At 37.2% G+C, this 26210-nt stretch overlaps 4 protein-coding genes across 5 annotated transcripts; all 4 read left to right on the top strand.

The window, feature by feature from the left end:
• The first annotated feature begins 1168 nt into the window (after nt 1-1168).
• Nucleotides 1169-5884, top strand: LOC141820012 (5'-methylthioadenosine/S-adenosylhomocysteine nucleosidase-like). 2 transcript variants are annotated; one of them, XM_074707292.1, is made up of 8 exons: nt 1169-1408; nt 1490-1556; nt 2205-2296; nt 2987-3093; nt 3657-3735; nt 4044-4117; nt 4679-4771; nt 5421-5884. In XM_074707292.1, the coding sequence occupies exons 1-8, from the start codon at nt 1288-1290 to the stop codon at nt 5616-5618; spliced, it is 831 nt and encodes a 276-aa protein (XP_074563393.1). In that variant the 5' UTR covers nt 1169-1287; the 3' UTR covers nt 5619-5884. The 2 variants fall into 2 exon arrangements, with proteins under 2 accessions (XP_074563393.1, XP_074563392.1); XM_074707291.1 differs by lacking the exon at nt 4044-4117 and having other exon boundaries at nt 3657-3731.
• A 1132-nt stretch (nt 5885-7016) lies between these two features.
• Nucleotides 7017-15551, top strand: LOC141820075 (MND1-interacting protein 1-like). The gene is made up of 2 exons (XM_074707359.1): nt 7017-8728; nt 14942-15551. Exons 1-2 carry the CDS (start codon nt 7124-7126, stop codon nt 15422-15424), a joined length of 2088 nt encoding a protein of 695 aa, XP_074563460.1. The 5' UTR covers nt 7017-7123; the 3' UTR covers nt 15425-15551.
• A 1571-nt stretch (nt 15552-17122) lies between these two features.
• LOC141820009 (vesicle transport protein GOT1-like) lies at nt 17123-20452 on the top strand. Its single transcript, XM_074707286.1, has 7 exons — nt 17123-17237; nt 18763-18821; nt 19466-19557; nt 19666-19746; nt 19823-19920; nt 20007-20088; nt 20180-20452. Exons 2-7 carry the CDS (start codon nt 18791-18793, stop codon nt 20216-20218), a joined length of 423 nt encoding a protein of 140 aa, XP_074563387.1. The 5' UTR covers nt 17123-17237; nt 18763-18790; the 3' UTR covers nt 20219-20452.
• Nucleotides 20453-23341: 2889 nt separating this feature from the next.
• Nucleotides 23342-23970, top strand: LOC141819868 (putative invertase inhibitor). The gene has a single exon (XM_074707121.1). The coding sequence runs from the start codon at nt 23342-23344 to the stop codon at nt 23954-23956; it is 615 nt and encodes a 204-aa protein (XP_074563222.1). The 3' UTR covers nt 23957-23970.
• Nucleotides 23971-26210: the final 2240 nt, after the last annotated feature.

The following is a 26210-nucleotide window of genomic DNA, read 5'->3' as shown; positions in this document are numbered from 1 at the left end:
GATCTTTCAATCATGATTTTGATGCCCTAGAAACACTTCCTGCGTGTTGTTTTACGAGGACATACGAAACATTAATAAATAGCAGTTCCTGATTGATTCCGCAATCAACGACAGTTCAGACTCTTCGTTGTTTATTTCATTTGCCAGAATGTTCCAAGTGAACACGGAGAGCGAGAGGAAATAAATAGAGTAAACAGAGATGCGTGCTCATGTGTGATTGTGAAACATTGCTGTTAACGCAGCAGTTGAAGCAAGCATTGGTTGAAGGTAGGCCAACAGCTGTCCAGACAAAGGTGTTAAACTTATTTGTTAAGTTAATCGACTAACTCAAGTCAATATTAAAAATGATTATTTAAATTCGAATTGATTTTTTTAAAATTTGATTTAAATTTATTTGAGTTTGATTTGTTTAGATATTATTGAACTTTTAATTTAAATTTATTTGATTATTTAAAATTTTATATTTTTAAACCAATTGATTAGTTATTAAATTTGATATTATAATTTATTTGTTATTTTTAAGAGTTTATTTATTTATAAATTTTATTTATAGATATAATTTATAAAATTTTATTTATGAATATTAATAAATATTAATTTAATAAATTATTTAAATTTATTTATTTAAATAACTCATATCGAGCGTAATATTAAATTTGTCCATAAATATTTAATTCATTTATAATCTTAATAATATCTTGGATGAAAATTTAAAAAATATATAAAAAAATGTCCCATCGTATTATTGTTCAATGGCACAGTAGGAATAATATTGATTAAAGTTGCTTCGATTGATCAAGTACGAGTAAGTTGTAATAATTTTGATAAAAAATATTTCAATAATATTCAATCCATTTTAACTAAGTTGAATGATTTTTTGATCGAATTCAAAATAATAGAAGGCTATCTATCTTTAGGATTAATCTGATAAAAAAATTAGATATTTGATTAATAAAAAAATTATAGAATATCAAGTTCCCTTTTGATATTTTCTTAAAATGCGACAATTAGGAAATAAAGGGCACCCTAAGATCTTTATCAGCAAGGGCGTTTTTAGAAAGGAAAATAAATTTGATGACAAAATTGGAAGTTTCCCGGTTTTTGGTTAATTAACCGTTTTATATAATTAGACATAATCAATCTGCTAAAACCCTGGTCCATAAGCCAATCCCTAACTAAAACCCAATCCAATTCCGCGATCTGCTTCGTCTCTTTACAATCCTCCTCGATACTCCGGCCGCCGTCTTTCCTCCCACACCGATCGGAAGGCGAGAAAGAGTGAAAGTGATGGCTCCTCCCGAGGAGACTACTGCGGCCCACGCTGCGGCAGAGGCAGCGGCGATCGAGGAGAACCTTGCTGCAAAGACCACCGGCGATCAGCCCATCTCAACCATCGTGATCGTCGTAGGTACTGGACGAAACACTATTTTTCTCTCCTTCATTTCAAGTGTTGGTTATTGAATTTGGTTGCGTGGCTTCGGATCGGTAGCGATGCAGACGGAGGCGCTCCCCTTGGTCGCAAAGTTCGAGCTTTCAGAGGATCTTGATCGATCAGTGTGAGCTTACAGATTAAAATATGTATTTTTGTCCTTAACTTTGGCCAATAAGAAAGCAGGACGCGTATTTTCTCCTTCGAGAAGGATTTTTTTTATAATTGTTTTGCGAAAGTGAATGTTTAGATTGATCGACGAGTAGGGTTAGGGTGGTGCAGGATGCAGAGCTATGCTCCCGCCGATGTTGTTTGTCACTACACCCCCTGTAACAGATATTTTCGATGCCATCTCATGAGTGGCCACAAAGAGTAACCACAATATCATTGTCCATAAGCACTAGCCTTCTGTTGCTGCAAAAAATTAATGCCGCAAAATCGTCTGATTTTTCCAGTGTGGTCTAACTGATTGATATAGTTTGACTACCATTCTGGTACTGAAGTATGATATAGTTTGACAACCATTCTGGTACTGAAGTATGGTATAATTTGACTACCATTCAGGTACTGAAGTATGATATAGTTTGACTACCATTCAGGTAGTGAAGCGTTATAGAGAAATGTAACATTTGGTTCTACTGATCTGCAAAAGAATAACCATGTATCCAATTTAATGTATTTGCAAATGTATTGCTAATTGGTTTAGCTCTCACATCATTAACTGCTTTGATATTTCTATTACATATCTGTGAGAGTTGAATTCTGTTTGCAACAGGTTTCCCAAAGGTGTTCCATGGGTCCGATATCATGGTACTTACAAAGGCCTGCATATCAATCTAGTATGGCCAGGGAAAGATGCAGTATTGGGTAAAATCTCCTTTATTTCAGACTTCTTGATTCAGATGTGATATTGGCTAGTATATTTTTCTTCTAAATGAGATGCTTTATTTTTCTCAAGGCACTCCTGTTTGTATAATGGGTCTGGTAATTTTAATTGCACAAGATCTATTGATTGATAAATGTGAATGATGGTTGAAGAGTGACATTGTTGTTTGTTCTGATAATAATTCAGTAATAAATATTTTCATTCTTTTATCCCTTTTTCTATATTTACACAATAAGATTGCTGCATGCTTACATTTTTTTTTTGATTTTTTTTCGAAAATTGTGAATTTGACTGCTAATAATTATTTTAGAGTTTCTGTATGTCTAGAGGATCTACAAAAGAATCAAGTTGGTGTGTTGTTCTTTTAAATCGATGGAATTTTTTAATCAATTAATTAACTAATGTGATTTCTAAATGTCTCTGAAAGTATTTAAGGTATGGTACACTTTTCTTATCTAGATCATTTAATTTCTGTGTTAACTATGCTCTGAAATGTTTCATACCGAGGTGAAGCTCAAGTGTCATCAAGCTCTTTCTGCTAGGTTAATGGCTCTAATCTAGCATTTGAAATTCAGAGTTCTTAGATTGTGTTTTCAACTTAGAATGACAAATCCCTTCCCTTTCTTTTTCGTTGGCTGGGAGTTATCATTGAACTTTTCTACTAATTTCAGGTGTTGATAGTGTTGGCACTGTATCAGCATCTCTTTTAACTTATGCTTCCATTCAAGCATTCAAACCAGACCTTATTATCAACGCAGGAACTGCTGGTGGCTTTCAAGTATGTTTCTCATATAACATCTTGGAAGTCCAACATAAATTTCATGACTAAAAGATCAACTTTTAATGATTATATGGATGATTTAGATGAATAAAGCTTATCATTGATGTTTGCTAAAGGCTTGTATGTTTTTAAAAGAGATAATGATGTCTGAATAATACGACTTATGAACTTAGTGGTGAATCAGTCGCATTGAAACCCGTTGATCTTTGTAGGGACTATTACCTTCCGCAACCTCTCTTTTGCATTTGCAACTACATCAAACTTTACTGAAACATTTTGAACATAGATGTCCACTCATCCAATCGTCTATTTTTTGTTTCTTCGTTGATAGACTTATGCCCTTGACAAGAGAAGAAAGTTGTCCTAAGAGCCTCTATCGAACCACTTTGTCTTGGCTTTTTTTATGTATGTCACATGTTTGTATCTCTCCATAGTCCACTCATACACAATTTCTGTCGGTTTAAAAGGAGTATTAAAGTTTTGTTTGTTATATTGGTCTTGCTGATGCTTCTGGCTTTCTGTTAATTGGTTTTATTCTTATTAGATTCTTGGCAATTCAGGCAAAAGGAGCTTCAATAATAGATGTCTATCTTGCTTCAGATGTAGCTTTCCACGATAGAAGAATTCCTATACCAGTGAGTCTTCCTGCTGCTATCTCGCTTGAATGCCCTTTATTCGTTACACTCTTCTGACCTATAAAACCACAGAACAATTATTTGTTTTTTTTTTACTTTATGCCTTTGAAGTGATAGTGCTTGCTAAGCTTGGTCAGGTTGGATTGTTATGGTTTCTTTCAAATTGGCCATTTCTCATTAAGTAACCTGTTACAGTTCTATGTTTGATCTCAAACTTTGGAAAAATGGAATATTTTCTTTTATATTGATGTGAAAGATTTGAAGAAGTTTCCCTGCTGCATTTGACTCTTTTTATTTTTTTACATATGCAAGTCTTTGATTTATATGGAATCGGAGCAAGGCGAACATTCTCCACTCCAAATCTTGTAAAACAACTTGGAATCAAGGTATTTGTGAGGAGTTTTAATGCATGTTCTTTATACTAGCATTATCTTGAAAATATGGTGGCTGCATATGAAAACTTAGTACGGGAATCCAACAGCATATAGAGTTGGCCACAGTCACCTAATCTTTTATCTCTTATAAGCCAATCTCCATTTAGTACTGAGCCCCCTCCCTCTCTTTCTCTCTTACACATGCCCACGAGCATGCTCGCCTGCTCCCCCTCCCTTCGGTGTTCCCTACAATTCCTTTCTCCACCCTTGTCTTTCTTCTTCCGTCATCTTAGTTAATTTTCTCATTCATCCTGCATCAGATGTATTTTTTTTTTATTTTTTTTTGTAAAACCTTTTATTTGCTGAACCTTTTGTTCCCGTTTCATAAATGCTTTCATCTAAATGCTCGTGTTATGATGCTGGCCTAAACTTGACTTTTAACGTGGTTCTTTTAATCAAATATGACTAAACCATTTTCCCTCTTATTTTGATTGGAAGAATTGACAATTGTGTGTAAATTAAATGCCTCATACTGGTGCCCCTTGTTAATAGGCTTCTTTTGATCTACCATAGGTCGGAAAATTGTCCACTGGGGATTCCTTGGATATGTGTCCACAAGATGAATCATCAATCACGGCAAATGATGCAACGCTTAAAGACATGGAGGTAATATGCTTGTCTAATGATCCATTTATCTTTACAAACCTGCAAGTTCGGTTACATGTTTGAATTATAGTGCCAATGTCCTCAGTCTAGTAGCAAGGGGCTTAAGATCAAAGAATACTCTACAGTCCCTACTAAACCTCAGGGCTAATATCAAACTTTTTATCCTTACCGATTTGAGACTCATGGAGAAGTGAAACCATCTTCTATGTACTCTTAAGATGCTCTTGTACTAGAAAATAGAGGCTATAAAATGAAGAGTGCCACCTTCTACATGCGATCATTGATCATTTTAAAGCCTTAGAAATGAGTTTGTGCTACTTCATCTCCACATCGCAAACATGCAAGTTTGGTTAGATGTTTAAATTATAGTGCTTATGGCCTAAAACTAGTGGCAAGGGGTTTAAGATACAAAATTATTGTATCATCCCAACTAAACTTTGGGGCTTTGTAACTTGCATATCGAACTTTTTGGAAGTGAAACCATCTTCTATGTTCTTTTAAAATGCTGTTGTACTAGAAATCGGGCTATAAAACGAAGAGTTGCACCTTCTACATGTAATCACTCATCATTTGCTACTTCATCTCGGTGTTCCGATCCATGATTCAAGTGTATTGGCTGATAGTTACCGAAAGACTTGCATTTTCTCAGGGAGCAGCAGTGGCATACGTTGCTGATTTATTATCTGTTCCGACAATCTTGATCAAGGCTGTGACGGATATCGTGGACGGTCCAAAGCCGACCGCCGAAGAGTTCATGGAAAACGTAGTTGCTGTCTCAGCCGCATTACACTATGCTGTTACTGAGGTGGTCGACTTCATAAGTGGTAAGAGCCTCTCCGATCTTTGATCTTACTCATTGGCCATGCTGCGAGTCGCCTATTTATGAACTACCTTGTAGCTAAGTTTGCCGGTGCGATATCCAGAATCTCATTCAATGTTGGTGGATCGTTGATCATAACTTCTAAGTTTGTCTGTCTTGATCATCGATCCTACCCTGTATAAAGAGTTATTTTTACCCTTATTAGCAATCCTTTCTCATTGTGGGAAATCTTATATTCATCTATTAGATGTTTACTAAGATCTGAGAATCCATGTTTATATGGTTTTGGCTCATTCAATATCATATTGTAGAAGGTTTATGTCGTCTCTCCTTCGTTTGGTGTTCTCAGAATCCTTGTCTGTGGCTTTGGCTCATTCTAATTTGTTCAATGGTTTTTTTTTGTTTGGCTCAAAATAATACTTTTGGCTTTTTTTTTCCTCAAAATTTGAATCTCAATACCTAATACTGTTTCCAAACTCCAATCAATCTTTCCGGAACAGAAATGCTTTTAAAAATTTTAAATTTTATGGTTTTTAAATTGTCTAATAATAACAATTAAGTTTTCATTTAGGTTTTAAATTGTCTAATAATAACAATTAAAAATTTCCGGAACATGATTTTTTTTATTATATATATATGTGTGTGTTTTGACATTCTGTGCGACTCGTGCTGTGCGACTCTATGAGCGACACAGTTGATCCATCGTCGTTGTTATCGCCCTCGTCTCGCCGTCCGATCATTGTCGGTCGCCGGCCCGGGCATGATCGATGCGGCACTCATCAGCACGTCGATCGGCGTCGAATTCCAGTCCGATTGTGGTCGGAATCCAGCGCAATTTGGTCGGAACACGGTCGACAGTAGCACGCGTGCATTTTCGATCAAATCGCGGTCGGATTTCGACCAAATCACGGTTGGAGATCGGCCGAGGAAGGATCACCGTGCGACACTGGTCCTTCCTCGGTCGGTCTACGGTCGCAATTTGGTCGGAATCCGATCGCGATTTGACCAGAAACGCGATCGGCAATGGCGTGCATCGGTTTCCCGCCAAATTGCGTCGGAATCTGACGTCGGCCGACACGTCGGCAAGTAGCGCATCGATCGTGGCTGGGCTGACAGTCGGTGCTGGTTGGACGGCGCGACGAGGACGACTAATAGCAGCAAGAGTCAGGATAAATACTGTACATTTTACCATATTTGGACGGTCAGTCTATTCAAATCGTGTTTTACTCATAATTTGTGTTTAAAATATTTTTTTTTGGGTGCTTTATGGGTATGGGTATGCTCTTTTGGTATTGAAAATTAGTGGTGGACACGTATTCAAAGCCCTAATGGGCCAAGCCAATCCCATCCCTATTCCAATTAAATATTAAATGGCGGATTTGGGCCTTCTTCTATACCTCTCGCTTCGCCAGCCACGACCACATTTCCTATTCCTACCTCCCATCCTCGCCGAATCCAAAGCCTCTCCCCTTCCTCCGATCGATCTCCGATCGCCTTCAATCTCTCGTCTCCGATCGCCTCCGCCGTATCCGATGGGTAGCAACGCACGAAACAAGCCGATCCGAGGCTTCCGGAAGCCCCGCCGCTCATTGAAGAACCCGCCGGACTCCGCCGCCTCGGCCTCCGATCCCGCCATCGACACCGCTTCCTCCTTACCTCCCAATCTCGCCTCTTCCTCGTCCGGACACCCCGATCCCGACCCCGGCTTCGGCATCCCTAACCCCTCCTACGTCCCCGGCCCCTACGACGACGCCGGGTGGGGGTACTTCACCGAGGAGCAGCTGGAAGAACACCTCCTTGGGAATCTTGACCTCGTCTACAGGGAGGCGCTTTCGCGTCTGATCGCTCTGGGCTATGACGAGGACGCGGCGCTCCGCGCTGTCCTCTGCAATGGCTATTGCTACGGATCGATGGACGTGCTCTCCAATATCCTCCAAAACGCCATCGCTTATCTCAACACGCCATTGCCTCGGAAGGATTCCTCCGTCGTCCCTGCCGCATCGAATGGATTCACTGACCTCCGCCATCTCCAGGAACACTCACTCACGGGATTGGTCTGTCTTCTCCAGCAGATGCGCCCTAATCTTACCCGTGGCGACGCCATGTGGTGCCTTTTGATGAGCGATCTGCAGGTTGGCCGCGCCAGCATTATTGAGATCCCGTTCTTGTCGCTGCCGCCGTCGGCTACCACACACCCATCTCCTACTCTGGACCCACCTCCTTCTCCTGTGACCGCATCCACCACCCGAGATGACGAGTTGAGAAATCCCTCTTTTAGTCTTTGCAAATCTGCTGAAGCTGCTACAGTAGCCCCAGCTGTTTTTGGTGGTGATGTTGCTGCCGACTCTCGGCGCTATGCTCTTCATCCTTCTATGAAGTCTGCCATGAGGCGGAATGCAGCCTCGTTTACTCCGACTTCTGGTTTTCGTCCATTTTTAAAGCCATCGACACCCCAAAAGATCTCTAATTTTCCGTCAGAGCAGCTGAAGCCGAAGGTAGATAGTGCTGCTGCCGATAGAAGGGAGAATGACTCCTCTTCGGATCTCAGCGCAGTGGATTCCGTACTAAGGGCTTTGGAAGGCATGAATCTTGAAGAAAATGGTTCAGGGGATCCCAAGAAAGACATGATCTTGGACGTTATTAGCCAGATTCGGGATCTTGAGGCTCAGGTGAAGGAGAGGAAGGAGTGGGCTCAGCAGAAGGCACTGCAGGCTGCTCGCAAGCTGAGCAATGACCTCACAGAGCTGAGGCTGCTGAGGATGGAAAGGGAGGAGAACTTGCGGTTAAAAAAGGGAAATCATTCATTAGAGGATGCCACCATGAAGCGGCTTACTGGGATGGAAGGTGCACTAAAGAAGGTGAGTGGGCAGGTAGACCGATCAAATGCTGTCGTACGGCGGCTGGAGACTGAAAATGCTGAGATGCGAGCTGAGATAGAAGCTTCCAAGTTGAGTGCATCGGAGTCGGTAAGGACATGTGCTGAAGTGGCTAGGAGGGAGAAGAAGTGTCTTAAAAAGCTGATGGCTTGGGAGAAGCAAAGGGAGAAAATGCAGAAAGAAATTGCAGAGGAGAAGAAGAAGATCAAGCAGATGCAAAAGAAATTGGATGAAGCCAGGGATGCAACAAAGGAATATGAGGTAGGTCTGAATCAAATTCAATTATTGTTTGTAATAAAATGCTAATCCTTTTTGGAATATTTTTAGTTAAATATCATCTTAGTTCATTCATTGGTTATATTAGCTTCTTTGAATATTTGAGATCTCAGATAACAAGAGTAGACAACAGATTACAAATTTAATTTCATTGTCGAACATAAAATTAACCAAGTAGTGATAAACAAGGAGATGGGTTTTTAAAAGTTTGAGATTTTTAATGATTTTATTTTGGTAAGAGCTCCTCTTTAGGAGTATAAGGTTTTAAGAAAATGTTTTATTGGTAATTGTTTCTTTTTGGGCATTGAATAGTTTTGGTATGTATAGTTTTGCTAGGATTGTTTTTTTTTATAGTTTTTTTAGGTTAGGCTTGTAAAGAGGTCCAATTCTTCAATGTATGACCATCTTTTAATTTAATAAAAACTCCTCTTATCCCTTGTGCTGTGTCAATTTTGTCCCAATTCTTTGTGTGAGTTTGGGTTCAATTTTTGTGCTACATGAGATAGTTTTCTCTGTATGCTTTGTTTATTTGGAGGGGAAGAAATAGATGGGAAATGAAATAGTACAGGAAATAGGAAAGAAAGAAATGGGTTGAATTATCTTATTTTCACTTTGTTTCATTTATCTTGCTGGGAAGAATTGAAGGAAGAGATACACCTTCACTTATTTGTTCTTACAAAATGTATAAATTTCATTTCCATTAATTTCTGTCTGATTTGAACTACAGGAGATGGATGGAACTAAATTACTCTCTTCTCTATTTTCTCCAAAGTAAATAAGAGAAATTGATCATGTCGTTCCATTTCTTTCTTTTCTGTCTAATTTTCATTTTTGTAAACACAGCATTAGAAGACTCAGATTTTAGTTGTCATCACATTCAAAATAGGGTTAGATTTCAAGGGTCTTATGATGCTTCAAACTTCCAATTCTGTTTGTTTTATTTATTGTATGTTGCACCAAAACAAAAGGCTTGAGTCACTAGTTGTCTCCTTGACTGGCACCAACCTATTCAACATCATAGATGTTCTTGGTTTCTCTTTCCGCCAAAAATTGTTATGCAAATTGGTGATTGCTCTATCACTTATTAATAGTTGAATATTTTACTATTATTTGCACAGTGTTCATAATATAGGATTCAACTTTACATAGTCTCTTCTTCATTAACTTTATTGTTTATTGATCTGACTTTGTAGATTAACTCAAGATTCAGCAGTAAATTCAAACTACTGAAATTTTTATATTTTTCTCTAGCATGTTGAAGATGACGATTACTTTCAGGAATTTACTAGTATTGTGTTGCTTTATCTTTGGCATGCATACAAACATCAATGCAACTACTATTTTGAAAACCAACATGGTATTTTATCTATCAACTTCTCAATGCAACAGTTGTTTGGCATAAAAGTTCCATTATATACTTCATCCTTCTCAATGAATGAATCCATTTAATTATTGTGCTAATGTTAGGATGTTTTCTGAAAGGAATACATTGCAGAGTCTGATTGTAACATCTTGGCAAAGACTCAGAGCTCGAGTGTAGTGATAAATATGCAAGAGTTCACATTGCAGGGTCCGACTGTAACGTATTGACAAGGACCGCTATATCTTCATGAAAACTTGGATGTTGTGTTAAATAGGTAAGAGTTCTCACACCATAGGTTGGATAAGAACAAATATTATAAGAAAATTAATAGTCTAAGATTTGGAACGTGGAACATAGGAATGGCAATTGATAGTAGATACGATGATTTGGAGAAGAATTAATATTTTGTGTGTACAATAGACAAAATAGGTAGGTGAGAAGGCAAAGATGATAGAGAACTCAGATTTTAAATTATAGTACACTAGAAAGAGTAAAACAAGAAATGGAGTTGGTATTGTTATAGATAGTTCGTTAAAGGATGAAATTACAAGAGTAGTTAGAAAGAGAGTTAGAATTATAGCTCTCAAGATAGTAGTGGAGAAAGAAATTATGAATGTAATTAACATATATACACCTCAAGTAAGATTAGATGAAGATATCAAATCAAGATTTTGAGACGATCTAGATGAAGTATTACAAAATATTCTACCAAATGAAATGATTTTAATAGGAGATAATCGAAATGAGCATATCGGAGTGAAAAATGAGGAATATGAGAGGGTGCTTGAGGGTTATTAGTTTGGAATAAGAAATGAGGAAAACTATATTGGATTTTGCGATAACATATGATCTTATACTAATTAATAAGTTTTTTTAAGAAAAGAGAAGAACACTTAGTCACGTTCAAAAGTGGGAATAATAAATCGCAAATTGACTTTCTTATGGTTAGGAAGAAAGATAGAAAATTTGAAAAGATTGCAAGGTCATCTTTAGAGAAAACTTAACTATCCAATATAGGTTAGTAGTGTTGGATATACGCCTTAAGCATAGTATCAATAGAAGGAAAATATAACAACTCCAAGAATTAAGTAGTGGAAGTTAAAGATGAGAAACAAAACATATTTAAAAAGAAGATAGGAGTATAAGCATTACGTGAAATATACGATGACTCTAATACGACATGCGATAAGATGATATCAAAGTTAAAAATAGTAGTCAAGAGTGTACTTGGTGAGTCAAAGGAGCATGCACCATCAAGTAAGAAATCTTGATGGTATAATGAGAAAGTACAAGAGAAAGTGAAGGAAAAACAAACAGCCTATAAAGAATTATATACTTGTGAGAATGAGGAAAACTTTAAAAAATATACAATAGCCAAGAAAGAGGCTAAGAAAGCAACGAATGAAGTTAAGAATGAAATTTTTGATCGGTTATATCGAAAATTAGATATAAAAGAAGGGGAAAGAGACATTTATAGAATAGCTAAAGTGAGAGAGAGGAAGATAAAAAATATTATCCAAATAAGATATATTAAAGATGAATACAATAAAGTAAATGATGGAGAAATAAAAGAGCGGTTGAAAAGATATTTTTATTGACTTTTTAATGAAGGTTTAGATGACCAACTTAACTTAGGTAATTTAAGTAGTTCAAATAAGTATAGAAATTTAAATGTTTATCGTAGAATTCAAACTTTAAAAGTATATAATAAGTTCTAAGTGGGATGCAAAATGGAAAAGTCATTGGATCTGATGATATTCCAATAGAAATAGGGAAGTGCCTAGGGAAATAAGGAATTAAATGACTTATCAATGAAGGACAAGTACTCTAATTCCCTTATATAAGAATAAGGGAGACGTACAAAATTATATAAACTATAGGAGTATTAAACTAATAAATCATACCATGAAATTTTAGGACAGAGTAATAGAAAAATGATTAAGGAAAGAGATCACTGTGACCAAAAATCAATTTGGGTTCATGTCTGGAAAGTTGACAATAGAAGCTATATATCTTCTCTAACAACTAATTGAAAAGTATCAGAAGCAAAAGTAAGATCTACACATGGTATTCATTAACTTAGAAAAAGTTTATAATAGAGTTGCAAGAGAAATTATATGGAAAATTCTAAAAAAGAGAGGTGTTAGCGTAACATATATTAAATTAATTAAGAAATGTATGAGAATGTAACGACTAGAGTAAAGATTTCAGGCGGATTAACTGAAGCGTTTCCAATAAAGATATGGTAACATCAAGAATAAACTATAAGTCTATCTTTTTACACTAATCATGGACGAAGTCACTGGATACATTCAAGACACAGTATTGTAGTGCATGTTGTTTGCAAATGATATTATTTTGGTAGATGAGACATGTGAAGGAGTAAATGCTAAAGTAGAATCTTGGCGTAAAACACTAGAAGTGAAAAATTTTAAATTTAGTAAAGTAAAAATAGAATATATGAAATTTAAATTTAGCAATATTAAATGTAACGAGACAATTGTTAAGATAGAAGATGACAAGTTGTCTGAAATTGAGTGCTTTAAGTATTTAAGATCATTTTTTCAAGACGATGAAGGATTGCGAAATGTCTTACATAGAATACAAGCAAAATGGTTGAAATAGAGGAGAACATCGGGTGTTTTATGTAATCCTAAAATACCTCTAAAACTTAAAGGGAAGTTTTACAAAGCGACGGTTAGACCTGTTATATTATATGACGTTGAATGTTGCGTTATGACTCAAGTACATCAGCAGAAGATGAGAGTTGTAGATATTAGGATGTTAAGGTAGATGTGTGGACATACGAAGATAGACAGAATAAAAAATGAGAGTATTAGAGAGAAAGTCGGAGTTACATCTATTGAGGAAAACTTCGAAAGATATGTTTAAGATGGTACGGACATATATTTAGACGATCAATAAATGCTCCAGTTAAGCGATGTGAAATTATGACAAATACGCACATCAAACGAAAAAGAGGAAGATAAAAAAAACTTAGTTAGCAATAATAAAATAAAATAAAAGTTATTTAAATATAGATGATGATATAGTAGGGGATAGAGTTTAATGGTGCAGAAGGATCTATGTAGTCGATCCTATCTAGTGGGATTAGGTTTGTTGTTGTTTGTAAAAGTGACTTTACACGTAAAGCAGCTATTCCTATGGGGATGAGGAGAAGCTAGGGAAAGGATTGAGCTGGGAAAAAGAAATTGGGAGAAATAAATGGAAAAGTATATTTCTAGTTTGTGATTCCTTGAGGAGAAATTTGGTGAAAACACCAGAACAGAAATTATGATAAATATGCACATCAAATGAAAAAGAGGAGGATAAAAAAAGACTTGGTTAGCAATAATAAAATAAGATAAAATTTATTTAAGTATAGATGATGATATAATAGGGGATAAAGTCTAATGGTGTAGAAAAATCTATGTAGTTGATCCTATCTGGTGGAATAAGGTTTCTTGTTGTTTATAAAAGCGGCTTTACACGTAAAGAAGCTATTACTATGGGAATGAGGAGAAGCTAGGGAAAGGAATGAGCTGGGAAAAAGAAATTCGGCGAAATAAATGGGAAATTATATTTCTAGTTTGTGATTCCTTGAAAAGAAATCTGGTGAAAACACCAGAACAGTAATCTGAAATGTGGTGACCCCCACTCTCTTTCATCCTGCTCTCCTCCCAGCAGTCGAATTACTTAGATGGAAGATACGGGAAATTATTATAAAATTACACATGAAACTCTAACTCTGTCATTATGTACAACTTTGTGATCCTTCATCTCTTTTCCCTAATTTATTTCATCCAAGTGGATCCTTAGTGTAGATTCTGTCTCTTATGCGAAAACGCAGATAAGGGTTTGAGAATATAATTAGGATTTAGAATTAAGAAATGATGAAAGTTTTGAAAGCAATACTGACTTCATGTTGATTATATTCTAGTCATACTGGAGAAGAAATAATCATGAACTACCCTGTTTTCTGCCTATCTCATATTTCTAAGTACAGAATCTGAATTGGATTAAGGTTTAAGCAGTTAAAGTTTGGACCAGTTTTTAGCTAGAAATCAGTCAAAATAATTTATCCAACAGAATATGATCAAATACCACCTAATCAGATCCATTGCAGCTGCAGCCACAGGTTTATCCTATGCTTATTCCTTAGGTACTGTCATTACTTCTCCTGGAAAATTAGTCCACAACTCGTAAGCCTTCTTCCTCTACATGGCCTAATCAAACTTTCACTCTGTGGAAAATTCTCTCTTTTTGCCTCCCATAGTGGTCATGTCTCAGCCCCAGTTTGTTCAAACTCGCATGAACACGAAATAATTCCTTGTGGAAGAGTCGAGTACCTGGTTAATGTTGCAGTTTTTTGAGGTAACAATGAAGTATCCATCAAATGAATCGATGTTACTACATGGAGCACAGTCTTGCAGAACCCATTTTTCATTTGTAGGGGCGATTGACCAATTACTCTTCTGAACTTAATTATAGAGGCGTTTTTAAGGGACTAGCAGTACCTTCATAACACCTTGGCCTCGCTTTGCAGTAAGTCATGCAATCATCGATCTCTAAGTTATCAAGCAGGAGAGCTTTCGATTTTGTCAATTTTTAGTCCAAATTTACAGGAAGCTGCATATATGCCCCCTTCTAATTTCACCTAGTGACCGGTTTTGTTACTTTTTAAAACTATGCTAATGGAAGCTGTATTTCTCCATGTTTAGTAGTTTAAAGGTAGCAATAAAACAGTGATAGCTGGTACAGTTTTGATGTTTTCATCCATTTTACTTGGTCAGTAATAGCTGGTACAGTTTTGATGTTTAAGTTTTAACATGCAGGTGAAGTGGAAACAAGAGACCAAGGCCAAAGAAGAAGCTGTCAAATTGGCCGAGGAAGAACGTAGAGCCAAAGAAGCAGCTAAGGTGAATGCCAGCCGAAGACAAGAGTTGCTGCGCCAAAAGATCGAGTTAGATTTTCAGCGTCACAAGGACGATATCCAGAGGCTTACGGAAGAATTTGCTCGTCTCAAAGCATATGCAGTTCCAAATACAACAATGTCTCTGTCAATTGATTCAGAAGCCAAGCCTGTTAAAGAGGCCAATGCCAAGCCACTCACTCGCGACTCTTCTAAAACAATGCATCGCAACAGGGCGTGCGTCGTTTGTGCAAAAGAAGAGGTCTCCGTCGTCTTCTTGCCCTGTTCACATCAGGTTCTTTGTGCGAGTTGCAATGAGAACCAGGAGAAGGCAGCAAAACCTTGTTGCCCTTGTTGCAATATAAGAATCGAGGAGAGGATACGGGTGTTTGGCGCCAGCTCGTAGATTGAATGCTGGTGCTATTGATCAACAACAATGCCTTATACATATAGAGACCTTGGCCATTTGGCTTTGCTATGGCATGTTGTGCTTGAGTTACATGCTGAATAAAACTCATACTTTGATGGATGAATGGATGACTGAAAGATGAATAAGGAACCATGCTGCAATATGTGCCACTCTAGGGCTTCCTGGATTTGTGCCTTTCATGTGAACTTTCATCTGAATATCTTGGATTGAAGACAACAAGTGGAAATGGTACATAAACTTGAATAGAAGAGTGTATCCATGGGCGGTGTTGCAAATGAATAGAATAGTATGAAAGGGTTGCAAATGAATATAATAGTATGAAAATATTGATATTCAAATTTAAATTTAAAAAATATATATGATTTTTAAATTTGATTCCAAGTTTGAAAATACAAATTTGATTTGAGCAAATTGAATGATAGCTTGAAATTATTTAAATTCGAATTCGATTGGAGTTATTTGAATATTAATTTGAGTTTATTTAAATTCAAATTGTATAAAAATAAATAGAGTTTAATTTGAGTTTTGATTTGATTGGATTCTTGAATAATTAAATAAAATATTATAAATTTAAATTTGATTTGAAAAATATGAAATATCTTCAAGTTCCACTCGAATTTGGATAGGCGCACCTCTCATAACAAAAGAAGGGTGTTATTATATATATATATAGATATACGAAAATGCTCCGCTGCGCGACAAGTATTTCCGTGACCCATTCGCGACACTCCGACCCCCAGCCACTGTTCCCACCGCCGCGTCGCCATCCGGCCATCGTCCGCCGTCGGACCGGGCCCGATCGACGGCCAACTCGTCGGCGCACCGGTCGACACCGGATTTCGGCCACAATCCCGGTCAGTGCGCCGACGAGTTGGTCGTCGATCGGGCCCGGTCCGGCGGTGGCCGGACGGCGAGGCGGCAGCGGCTGGGGGTTGGGGGCGTGTTTACTGTGCATTCTCAGTTTTGGACGGTCCGATGGGCTCGCAATCGCGTGATGGACAGTGATCCCACTGTCGCGCACGGGCGCGTAGGAAATTGACGCGCAACATAGCATTTCTGGATATATATATATATATATATAATGAAAAAGAAAATAAAAACATATATACCAACTACTTCTCGAGATGTTGAATAATATAATTTATTTATTTTACATAAAATGGTGTTTGACCATTTTCAAGGATAAGAAAATTAATATTTTTAATTTTGAAAAAATAAAAGTAGAAAATAGTGGATTGACAATTTGAAATAATTATAAAAAGAAAGATTGACATATATGCTAAAACCTTGCAAAGTATATATTTGAAAATATTTTAAAAAGAAAAAAAATTGAAATTGAAGAAAAAGGCGAGCGAAGAAGCATTATGTCTAATGAAAAAATATTTTTTAACAATAATTATGTCTCTTTGACAGAAATATTTAATCTTTTCTGGAATAAACAGTAAAAAATGAAGACAATAAAAAACAAGAATATTTTATTCCAAAAGATATTAATTTTGTTTTTTGAGAATTTTGTATTCCTCTTAAGTCCGTCCATGTCACGTGACTTCCACGAGAGATCTAAATGGATCGGGCCTTGGAGGGGGAGCCCAATTAAAGGCTTCCTTGGAGCTGAAGGCTCACTTGCCATCTATAAAAGGCTAGTCAAGCTTATGAGATCACTGGTTGGCCATTTTGTCGCTCAAGGCGAGATCTGTGAAACCGTAGGAGGGCCAGCGCTGAGCGGTCTCTGCCCTCAACATCAGCGGTCAAGTTCGTGTTCTCCTTGCCTTTCGATCGCGAGGATTCGGTGAGTAGATTGCTACTTTGAATCCCTGTAAATCTTAATCTGTGCGAAGAAGGTTACTTGCTAGGTCAAGCTGTCGCAGATCTAGAGTAATTCTATTGCCTCTATAATTTCTCTTCTGCATCTAAATAAATAAGGATTGAGATTTCAAATTCAGATTGATTTTGTGTTGTCCTAGTAATTTAATGGTTTTTTATTTTATCACTTTATTTTTGACCCTTATGTGCGTCTAGATTTCATGGTGTCGTAAGAATCTCACATGTTATCCTTTTTCAACTTTGCAAAGATCTTGAGAGAACAGTTTATTGCTAGCTTCCATATCTAGTTAATATGCTGTTTAATTGGTCAAAACACTGAAATAGCTACCGGTTGCAGGTTAGATTCTACATGTTCGAAATTATGTATCTTAAAAAGTTGGAAGTAAATGTTTGTTACTGCATCTCACTGGAATCTTAGATGTACACATGCTTATCTCTATTATGTAGCCAAAGAAATTATTAATTGGGAGGACAATGTAATCACTAGTCTGTAGATCATAGAAGATATGGGCTAAACCTATTTTAAAAAAGCAAAGATTCCCCTAGATTCTGAAACAGGTAAAATGAACATAAATTATTACCTTTTCATTGTTATCTTTGAGCAAAATTGCGAGAGCGTCATTTTTCACTTTGTCTAAAAAAATCAATGTGGTATGATATATGCGCTTTATGGGCGAGAGTATTAGGCTGCAAAACATAACAAATACAGAAAGCTAATTTAGTCTTTATGAGAATGTTGGAATGAATGTGGAGAGATAAGGTAAAAAATATTAATAATTTTAGATGTACTCCTATAGATAGTAAACAGAGTGAAACAAGGTTAAGATTAAGATGGCATGAGCATATTCAATGATAAATAATAAATTGCATGGTTAAATAAGTTAGTTATAGGTGAAGGTTTAAAAGTGGTAAAGAAAGACTGGTCAAAACTCTATATAACATTATTAACAGATTTTGGATGCTATTTTTTTCTCTGGATCCTTGGATTATGTAAAATCTTAGTAGTTATCTTTGATTGAAGTTTTTTTCCTTTTAGCATTGGTAAGCAAGTCAGTTGGTGCATGCAAGCCACCATCATTTAGAGTGAAGTTATTAACTTATGGTTTGCATTTTGAGTGTACTAGTTCCACTTTTTTTTTTTTTTTCTGTTTAGGTGAGTTCAAAGTTGATTAATTTCTTGTAGCATAATCCAAAGTCTAAATGCCTGGTATTTCGAGCTTTAAATTTTTTTTGCCTAGAGCTCTTTAGCAATAAAAAATATCTGTATAATTGACTCCAAATAGTTGGGATTCACAGCTTGTTGTCCTGGTCATTGTGAAGCTTTTGTAGGAATGGTCTTTTCTAATTTAATAAGCCCTACCCAAGTTGAAATATTCATTTGTGCAATTCCTTTATAAAGATATAGTTACTTGGTTACTGAAATTTATTTACTTTATGTGAACTGCACAGTTTCAACTTGTAGTTATTCTAAAACAGTTGTTTCTTTGCAGGTTATTTTTAATCGCCTAGCTTGCCAAGATGGTTTCATTTGAGATGAATGATCAAAAAAGTAAAGTCCTGTCCTTTTCTAAGCACCAGATTGTTCTTTTGTCGACGCATTGTTTTATTTCTATAATATCTAGTCAAATATTTTTAAATTCGGTAAAAGACCTAGTACAAATCATTGCTATCACAGGTTCTACTGGTCTTATATTAAACCAAATAATTTTTAGCAACATTTCGTCTTCATATGATATCCATTTCTATGTTGAGGATCTGACATCATAATAGTCACTAGCATTCCTTATCTAAACCAAGTTCTGAAGCAAGTTCACTGATGTTATCACCTAGAAGGGAACCAATAAAACCCATTGTCGAGTGCTTTTGCGATTGTTTCGGTCTTTTTGTCAAAGCATATTAGTTGTTAATATGATTCTACCTTTGAAGCCAGCAATGTTTTCTTGAGGTGTTTGTTTTCTCCTCGTTCGAAGTAGTCAAAAGACTTTACCATAGACACACATTAATCCAGGATCGAATCTAAGTCATTACAAATTGCCGCATGATACTGTTATAACAGAACTCAGCGGGTACCTATTTTTTTGTATTGAAATTATTTTTAATTTTTTTTTGGTGAATTCCATAGTTATGCAGATTCAGTTATTTACTAATCTCCTATGTTTATATCTCATACTTTGTTCATATACACGGCAACAGAGATCGGGCTGGGGCTTACAGGGTTTGGTGTTTTCTTCTCGATCCTTGGAATAATATTTTTCTTCGACAAGGGCCTGCTGGCAATGGGTAATGTAAGTCCTTATTGTTTTTTTTCCGGTCGAAATGGTGCCCTAAGGCTGTATAAGTTTCTTGTCTCTTGAATGGTAATGCCGCATTGCTCTTTTTCTGTGGACTATCAGATTCTCTTCCTTTCGGGTCTGATGTTGACCATCGGACTAAAATCGACCATGCAATTCTTCGCCAAACCTAAGAACTACAAGGTTTGCCCACACTATTTGTCGATCCAAAACCAAAGCATTTACATTTGACTGATCGGTTCCTCTGCCGATTCCAAAGGGAACAATCTCATTCGGAGTTGGCTTCTTTATGGTATTGATTGGATGGCCTGTAATCGGCATGATTCTTGAGTTGTATGGATTCTTCGTTCTCTTCAGGTTCAACTTCGTTCAAACAACTTTTTCTTAGTTGGCATCGAATGCTTTGCTGTAACTCTTCAATCCTGACCTGGTTTACTTTGCAGCGGCTTCTGGCCAACCCTCTCAATTTTCCTGCAACGGATCCCTGTTCTTGGATGGATATTCCAACAGCCCTTTGTCAGATCAGTGAGCATCTATCCAAACCTCAATCGCTTACGGACTCTTAATTCACATCATTCGCTGTTATTTACAGTATACCAACCTCTTTCCTCTTCAGTTCTTCGATCGCTCTAGAGGCAAACGAGTTCCAGTTTAGCATCGACGTCAGTGTTTGCGGCAGATTCTCCTGGATGGTGCCTCTCAATGGCCGAAGCCATGTAAATTTGAAAAGGATGGGGAAGTTCAGGTCATTGCACTCTCGATAGCAATCGTTATCGGCTTTGGTATCTTCTACAATACCTTCATTTTGTTAAATACCGTATCTTCACTATGTGGAAATTTTACTCTTTTCTTCTTCAAATTAAGTTTAAGTTATAATTCGCCAATCAAATGATCCACCAAGTGGTCTTGCCCACCTTGTATTTGAGATTAGGGGTGATAATGATGATCGAACCCATTAAATTAAAATTGAACAAATAATTTTTTTAAGTAATTCCAACTTTCCTTTAAAAAATCAAGCAAGTTGGATTAGTTAAAAATTGATTAATTCAATTGAAATTAAAATAAATGTTTTTTAATTGACTGATATTAGTCGATTGGAATAATTATGAGTTGTGAATTTATAAATTAATTGAATTGAATTTTTGATTTCGATATGTTAATTCAGTTTGATCGATATTATTTTACTTAGTCCTATGTGTGATTGACTCCATTTCAAGTGACTCGCCTGGCTTATTTGATTGAGCTGAAGAATCATTATGGCTCGACTGACTTGACTAAACTTGCTTATCCTATTCGACTCACTCAACTTACTTTGTTCGACCGACATAATTGCCCCCAATCAATCTCTCGGGCTTCACTTAGTTCACTAGCTTGATTCGTCCAATCAAGCCTAGTTTAACAAACACACACTTAACTCTCCTTCATAGTATATATCATTAAAAATAATTGCATAACGTAATAAATATATTATTTAAAAATAATATATATTTTTAACACCTTTAAAAATCTAATTGAATTAAACTTAAAATAACTTACAAATTACTCAAAAAGAAAAGTAAAAAAACTCCCTTTTATCACAATCCACGTGATGGTGGCACAAGCTTGGCTTACACTATTGTATTGTTTACCTGCAACTGCAAGCTTAATCTTAAGCATGCATCCCTCTCTTTCTACGCCACGTTACTCTTATTCGTGTTATAATGAAAGAAGCCTCTCCAAGTTGAGTTGGTTATTATTTGAGAATTGAATTTCGATTAAATTGAGAAAATATTTTTTTTAATAGTCAATTGTAATTTTTTATTTATCTCTTTATGGATGATCGTGGAGTTGACTGTGTGGAGCCGTTGAGACGACGGATTTCACATTTTACTGTAGTATTATAATGAAAGAAAAATTTATATATTCAAGTTTTGGGTCTAATTAATCTTGAAAGTGGATAATTTAGCCTTACATATCAGTTATCAGATAATTTTAAAAAGCACAAGTGGATCTTGACTTGGCCTCCAACATCACCAGTGGTTTGAATTCCACGAGTGTTCAAAATATCCAACGTAATATTCGAATCTTCATTGAATGGAATCATTTTTATTTTTTACCATTGCACCATGCCCAAAATTATTAGTGCTTTAATGATTTTTTTTGCTAGGTCTTCAACTTGCGCCAACTAATCTTACGTTGTACGACTTGACTCCACTCCCCGTACACCTAGTAAACCAAGGAAGCACAAGTGGCTTTTGGAGTTGACGGCCACGTAGATGAGTAAGTAGAGGCTATCCTAGGCTCTAGCTTAGCCTGTGAGATTGGGAGTGGCTTGTCGGTAGCGGGATCGATGGGGAGGAAGGACTAAGTTGAAGAGATGACCATGGGGGCTTTGGATGTAGGTTTGTTGATCATGGACGTCGATTTGGATCCATTTCTACTTCTACTTCTGATATCGATTTAGTAAACTATGATTCAAAAGAAGAGCTTTCATTCAATAATCACATAGGTTTTACTCTTCTACTCATTTTCGATTTTTCTGTTTGTATTGTTTGTATTGTGACGAGCATCTTAATCTTTCATTCGTGGTTCCTTTGCTTTTTTTTATTGTTCTAAAAAAATATATTTTTAGTATTTCTTTTGTTCTAATTAATTTTTAAAAACATATATTTTTGATGAGCGAGTTTCAATAAACTTTCAGAAAGAACGTGAAAAGGTTGCCATGGGTGTGATTGGACAGCACATCCAGAGGATCCACATGTGGCCTTTGCTTCAACCGTGTAATTTTTTTTCCATATTTGTTTTACTGATTTGATCGACGCATGCAATGCCATGATCTTGTCTCGTCGTATCATGATTTTTTATATAAAAAATTAATGTTATTTGATCAGACATTTACCATTTACTAGTTTTTTAATAAATTATAATGCATCTTTGTGTCTTTTTTAAAAATTTATTTAATATGTTGAAATAAATAAAAATAAAATAAATTGCACAACAATCCACTCTAAATTGTACAATATTTACTATTTATTAGTTAATTACAATAGAACAAAATTATTAAAGTGGAGAGTTGAATCTCGATGATGTCAAGACAATGTCTTCTTCTGTCGTGATCAATTATAACTTTTTGATTTACTTTCTCATAGATGATTATATGATCGATCATGTGAGGTCGTTAGGATGACAAATTCTATTTTTTACTAAAATAAAAAGATTTATCTATTAAAAAAATTAAAATATTAAAGTTATTCTAGGGATAAGGTGTCAAAATATATCTTATTAGTGTTTTAATATTAATAAAACATTAGAGAGCATTTTGGAAAATTATTAAATTTTAAGGATATTCTTAAAAGACAATGTAGTTTATCCTCCTAGTTTATTATTATTATTATTATTTTAATATTTTAGCCCTAGTGTAGAATATTATTTTTTAATTCTCCATAATTCATAAAATAAGAATAAAATATCACAGTCTCTGAAATTGTAATTTTATTTTATATCTATTCACTGAGTTTTTTATTATGTTTTAAACCTTTATATACTCTTCAATCTTTTTTTTTCAAAAAATTATTATCGTGATCTCTTATCAAATAATCTCGAATTAAAATAAACTTTAGTGGCGTTTGGAAAAGTATCTAAGTTATTTTTATTTGTAATATTTTAAATTAAGAGATAAAATGAAAAAGTATTTAAATTATTAGGTAAAATGATTTTAATTTTTTGTTTCAAATTTACTCAAAGTGTTCATGTCTATATGTAAAAGCTTGCACTCGTCTCTTCACTTCACCCAAAAAAAATGGCTACTTTCTCTTCCACTCTCCTTCCTCTCTCCCTCCTCCTCCTCCTCCTCGTCGTGCCGGCGGCCTCCGACATTGTCGACGACGTGTGCTCGGAGAGCGCCGCCGCCGACCCCAACGTCGACTACGGATTCTGCGTCGCGGCGCTGCGCTCGAACCCAGCGAGCGGGCGCGCGCGCGACCTCGGCGCCCTGGCGCGCGTGGCGCTCCGGCTGGCGCGCGCCAACGCGACGCACGCGCGGGCGGCGGCCAAGGCGCTGCTGCGCGAGAACAAGAAGGCCGGGCCGGAGAGGCGGTCGCAGGCGATCGCGGCGGCGGGCGAGGTCTGCGTCGAGGTGCTCGGCAACGCCGCCGGCGAGCTCAAGGCCGCCGCTCGGGCGGTGAAGGCGGGGAGGCTCGATGATGCCGACTCCTTCGCCGCCGCCGCGCTGGACGCGCCCGGCGACTGCGACGACGCCTTCCAGGAGGAAGGCGTGGCGTCGCCGCTGGCGGAGCAGGATTTAGGGCTGTGGCGGCTGACCGTCGTCGCGCTCGCTATCACCGCTCGATTGGCGTCTGCTTCCGTGGAGTCGAAGCAGAGTAATGAACCAACCGTTTGCTTCTACTCACAGTAAAGAAACAGAGCATGTCTTATACAATTACAACGGTTGCTGTATAAATTTGATATTCTATTAGATACAAATTTATTTATATTTGTTCAATATATATAAGATTAATTAAATAATTAAATTTAAATAATTTATTAAATTAAATAAATAAATTTAAATTTATATGCATATAACTCATTAATATTCATGAAAAGAGATAGTAAATTATTGAACATAGTCAACCCACTAATCAAGGATGTGTTCCGATCAAAAAATCGATGACAGTACAACCCACTAGTCAAGGAAATGCCACCTCAACCTTGATGGACCTCCGGTGAGACGAGGGTCTGCAAGATCATAAAGAAACAAACGGATTACTGGGTGTCGGAAAGCCCGGTAAGCCCCTCCGACGCTCAAGTCAGTATTTTGTGGAAGGAAAAATGAAAATGTAGAAGAAGCAGAAGAGTTTAGAAAATCAAACCAGCCCTCCAAGAGGGAGAATAAAAAGAGCTTTCTCTCCGAAGAAGAGGTGAGAACCTGAAATGCATAACCCGTAGAGAAGAAGAAGTGTCCTCCCTTAGAAGAAGAGGAAGAAGACGAAAAAATAGCAGCCCTCCCTCCTGGAAGAAGAGGAGGAAGCTGAGGAAGAACACCTCTTTCTCTTTGCTAGAGCTCTTCATTATGTAGGCATACAAGGAGACCAAATCTGACATGTCCTTTCCTCTTGCTTCCTTTTGTCATTATGTGCAGGAAAAAGGAGTTCAAGGACATCTTCTATGACAACTTTATAAAGGCTCTTTATGTGGCCATGTGTCTTGGAACATGCGCAGCTTGTTGAATCCACAAAAGACAAATAATGACCATAGTCCATTTGAATAGCATTGCCAAATCAGCCCTATGCTTGACTCCCCCTTGACTCTACTTTTATCTTAGAGAAAGAGCCACGTCATTTATGCACTGACATCCAGATGATATTAATTATGATTTAGTTAAGAAAAAATAATTTAGAAGGTGATCTAAATTTATAGTTTTCATTATCTAGAAGTTCACAAAAGTTTTTTAAAGATTTTTTTAAACCATTAGAAAAAAAGGTGCAAAGTAGTGTTTTCTAATTTTTGTTATTTATAAATATTTTCATCCTTTAAATAAATATACAAATAGGGATTTCCAACTCATTTTCTTTTAATAATTTGTGATACACAAAATTCCTAGGGATTTATGGACCAACGCAAACAAAAAAGATAATAATAATAATAAAAGAATGGACGGCTGACGTCTGCGACCGGAGCACCCAATGCCACGTGAGCCGCGCGTGGGCCCCGCGGCGGATAAGGAGGCGTTGCGCTTTTCCGCGCCGGTCTCGCACTCCTCACCACGAACCGCGGCCCGCTTCGGCCTACCATCCTATGCGGACGTTCTAACAGCTGGACGACCTCGCGCCAGCGTGCTCCCTGCCTCCTCCCCGAATCCCGTCCGTTCGCTTCCATCATCGTCCGCTTGGATACAGAAACCGAACGGAGGATCCGTCCCCGCACGTCAACAAATACGCGTCGCCCCCGCAGGGAGACGCCTCGACCGGCGCGGGGGCTCGTGTTCGTGTGGCCAGATTTGAGCCAACTCCGCGGTCCGAAAAGTGTTCTCCTCCACTGGCTTTACAACACGTGTCACGCCGACTCTGACCCAGACCTTCCTTTTTCTTCCCTATTTAATCTTACCTTCTCAAAAGTACCCTATTTTGTATCCAAATTGTAATTGGTAAATCCAGGCCGAGCCAACTAACGCTTACGGAGAAGTCAAAATGGGGTAACGAACGCGTAGCGTGTTCCTATTTTGTGTAGAACTATCCAGTTCTTCCCTCCTTTATATTTTATACAATTTTTTCCATTCTTTTTTAATATTTTGGAATAATAAAAAAAATTAGTTCAAAGAAGCCCACAAGAAATGGTAGTGGCTGTGATTCCTCCATGAGAGAGTGAAACCGAACTGGGCTTCGCCCTCTTCCTCCTCCGCCATCTCCTCGATCGGAGCCTCCGCGATCGCCATTGTCGGCGGAAGACGAGTTCCGCTTCTGACTCTCGCCGAGGAATTCCAGCTTTCGAGCAGTTCGCGGGAAGCATAGCTGTATTTGGGGACGATTCGTGGGCGTTCTTCGTCCGGCGCCGTGGCTTCCTGAGGTGAGTCGCTTCGGTAGGAATTAATACGGTGCTAGGAAGATTGGATTCACTTTTCAATAATCGAATCTGAGATTTTCGGATTTTCCCCTCTTTTAGCGATGTAGATT

The sequence above is a fragment of the Curcuma longa genome, unplaced genomic scaffold (assembly GCF_044706935.1).
Source record: "Curcuma longa cultivar G26 ecotype Majalengka, Jawa Barat unplaced genomic scaffold, ITB_CL_G26_1.1 utg2646_np1212_2152390_RagTag, whole genome shotgun sequence".
In the NCBI taxonomy this organism is placed as follows: Eukaryota; Viridiplantae; Streptophyta; class Magnoliopsida; order Zingiberales; family Zingiberaceae; genus Curcuma; species Curcuma longa.
Note: the sequence above shows the minus strand (reverse complement) of the source record. Positions and strands in the feature narration are given on the sequence as shown.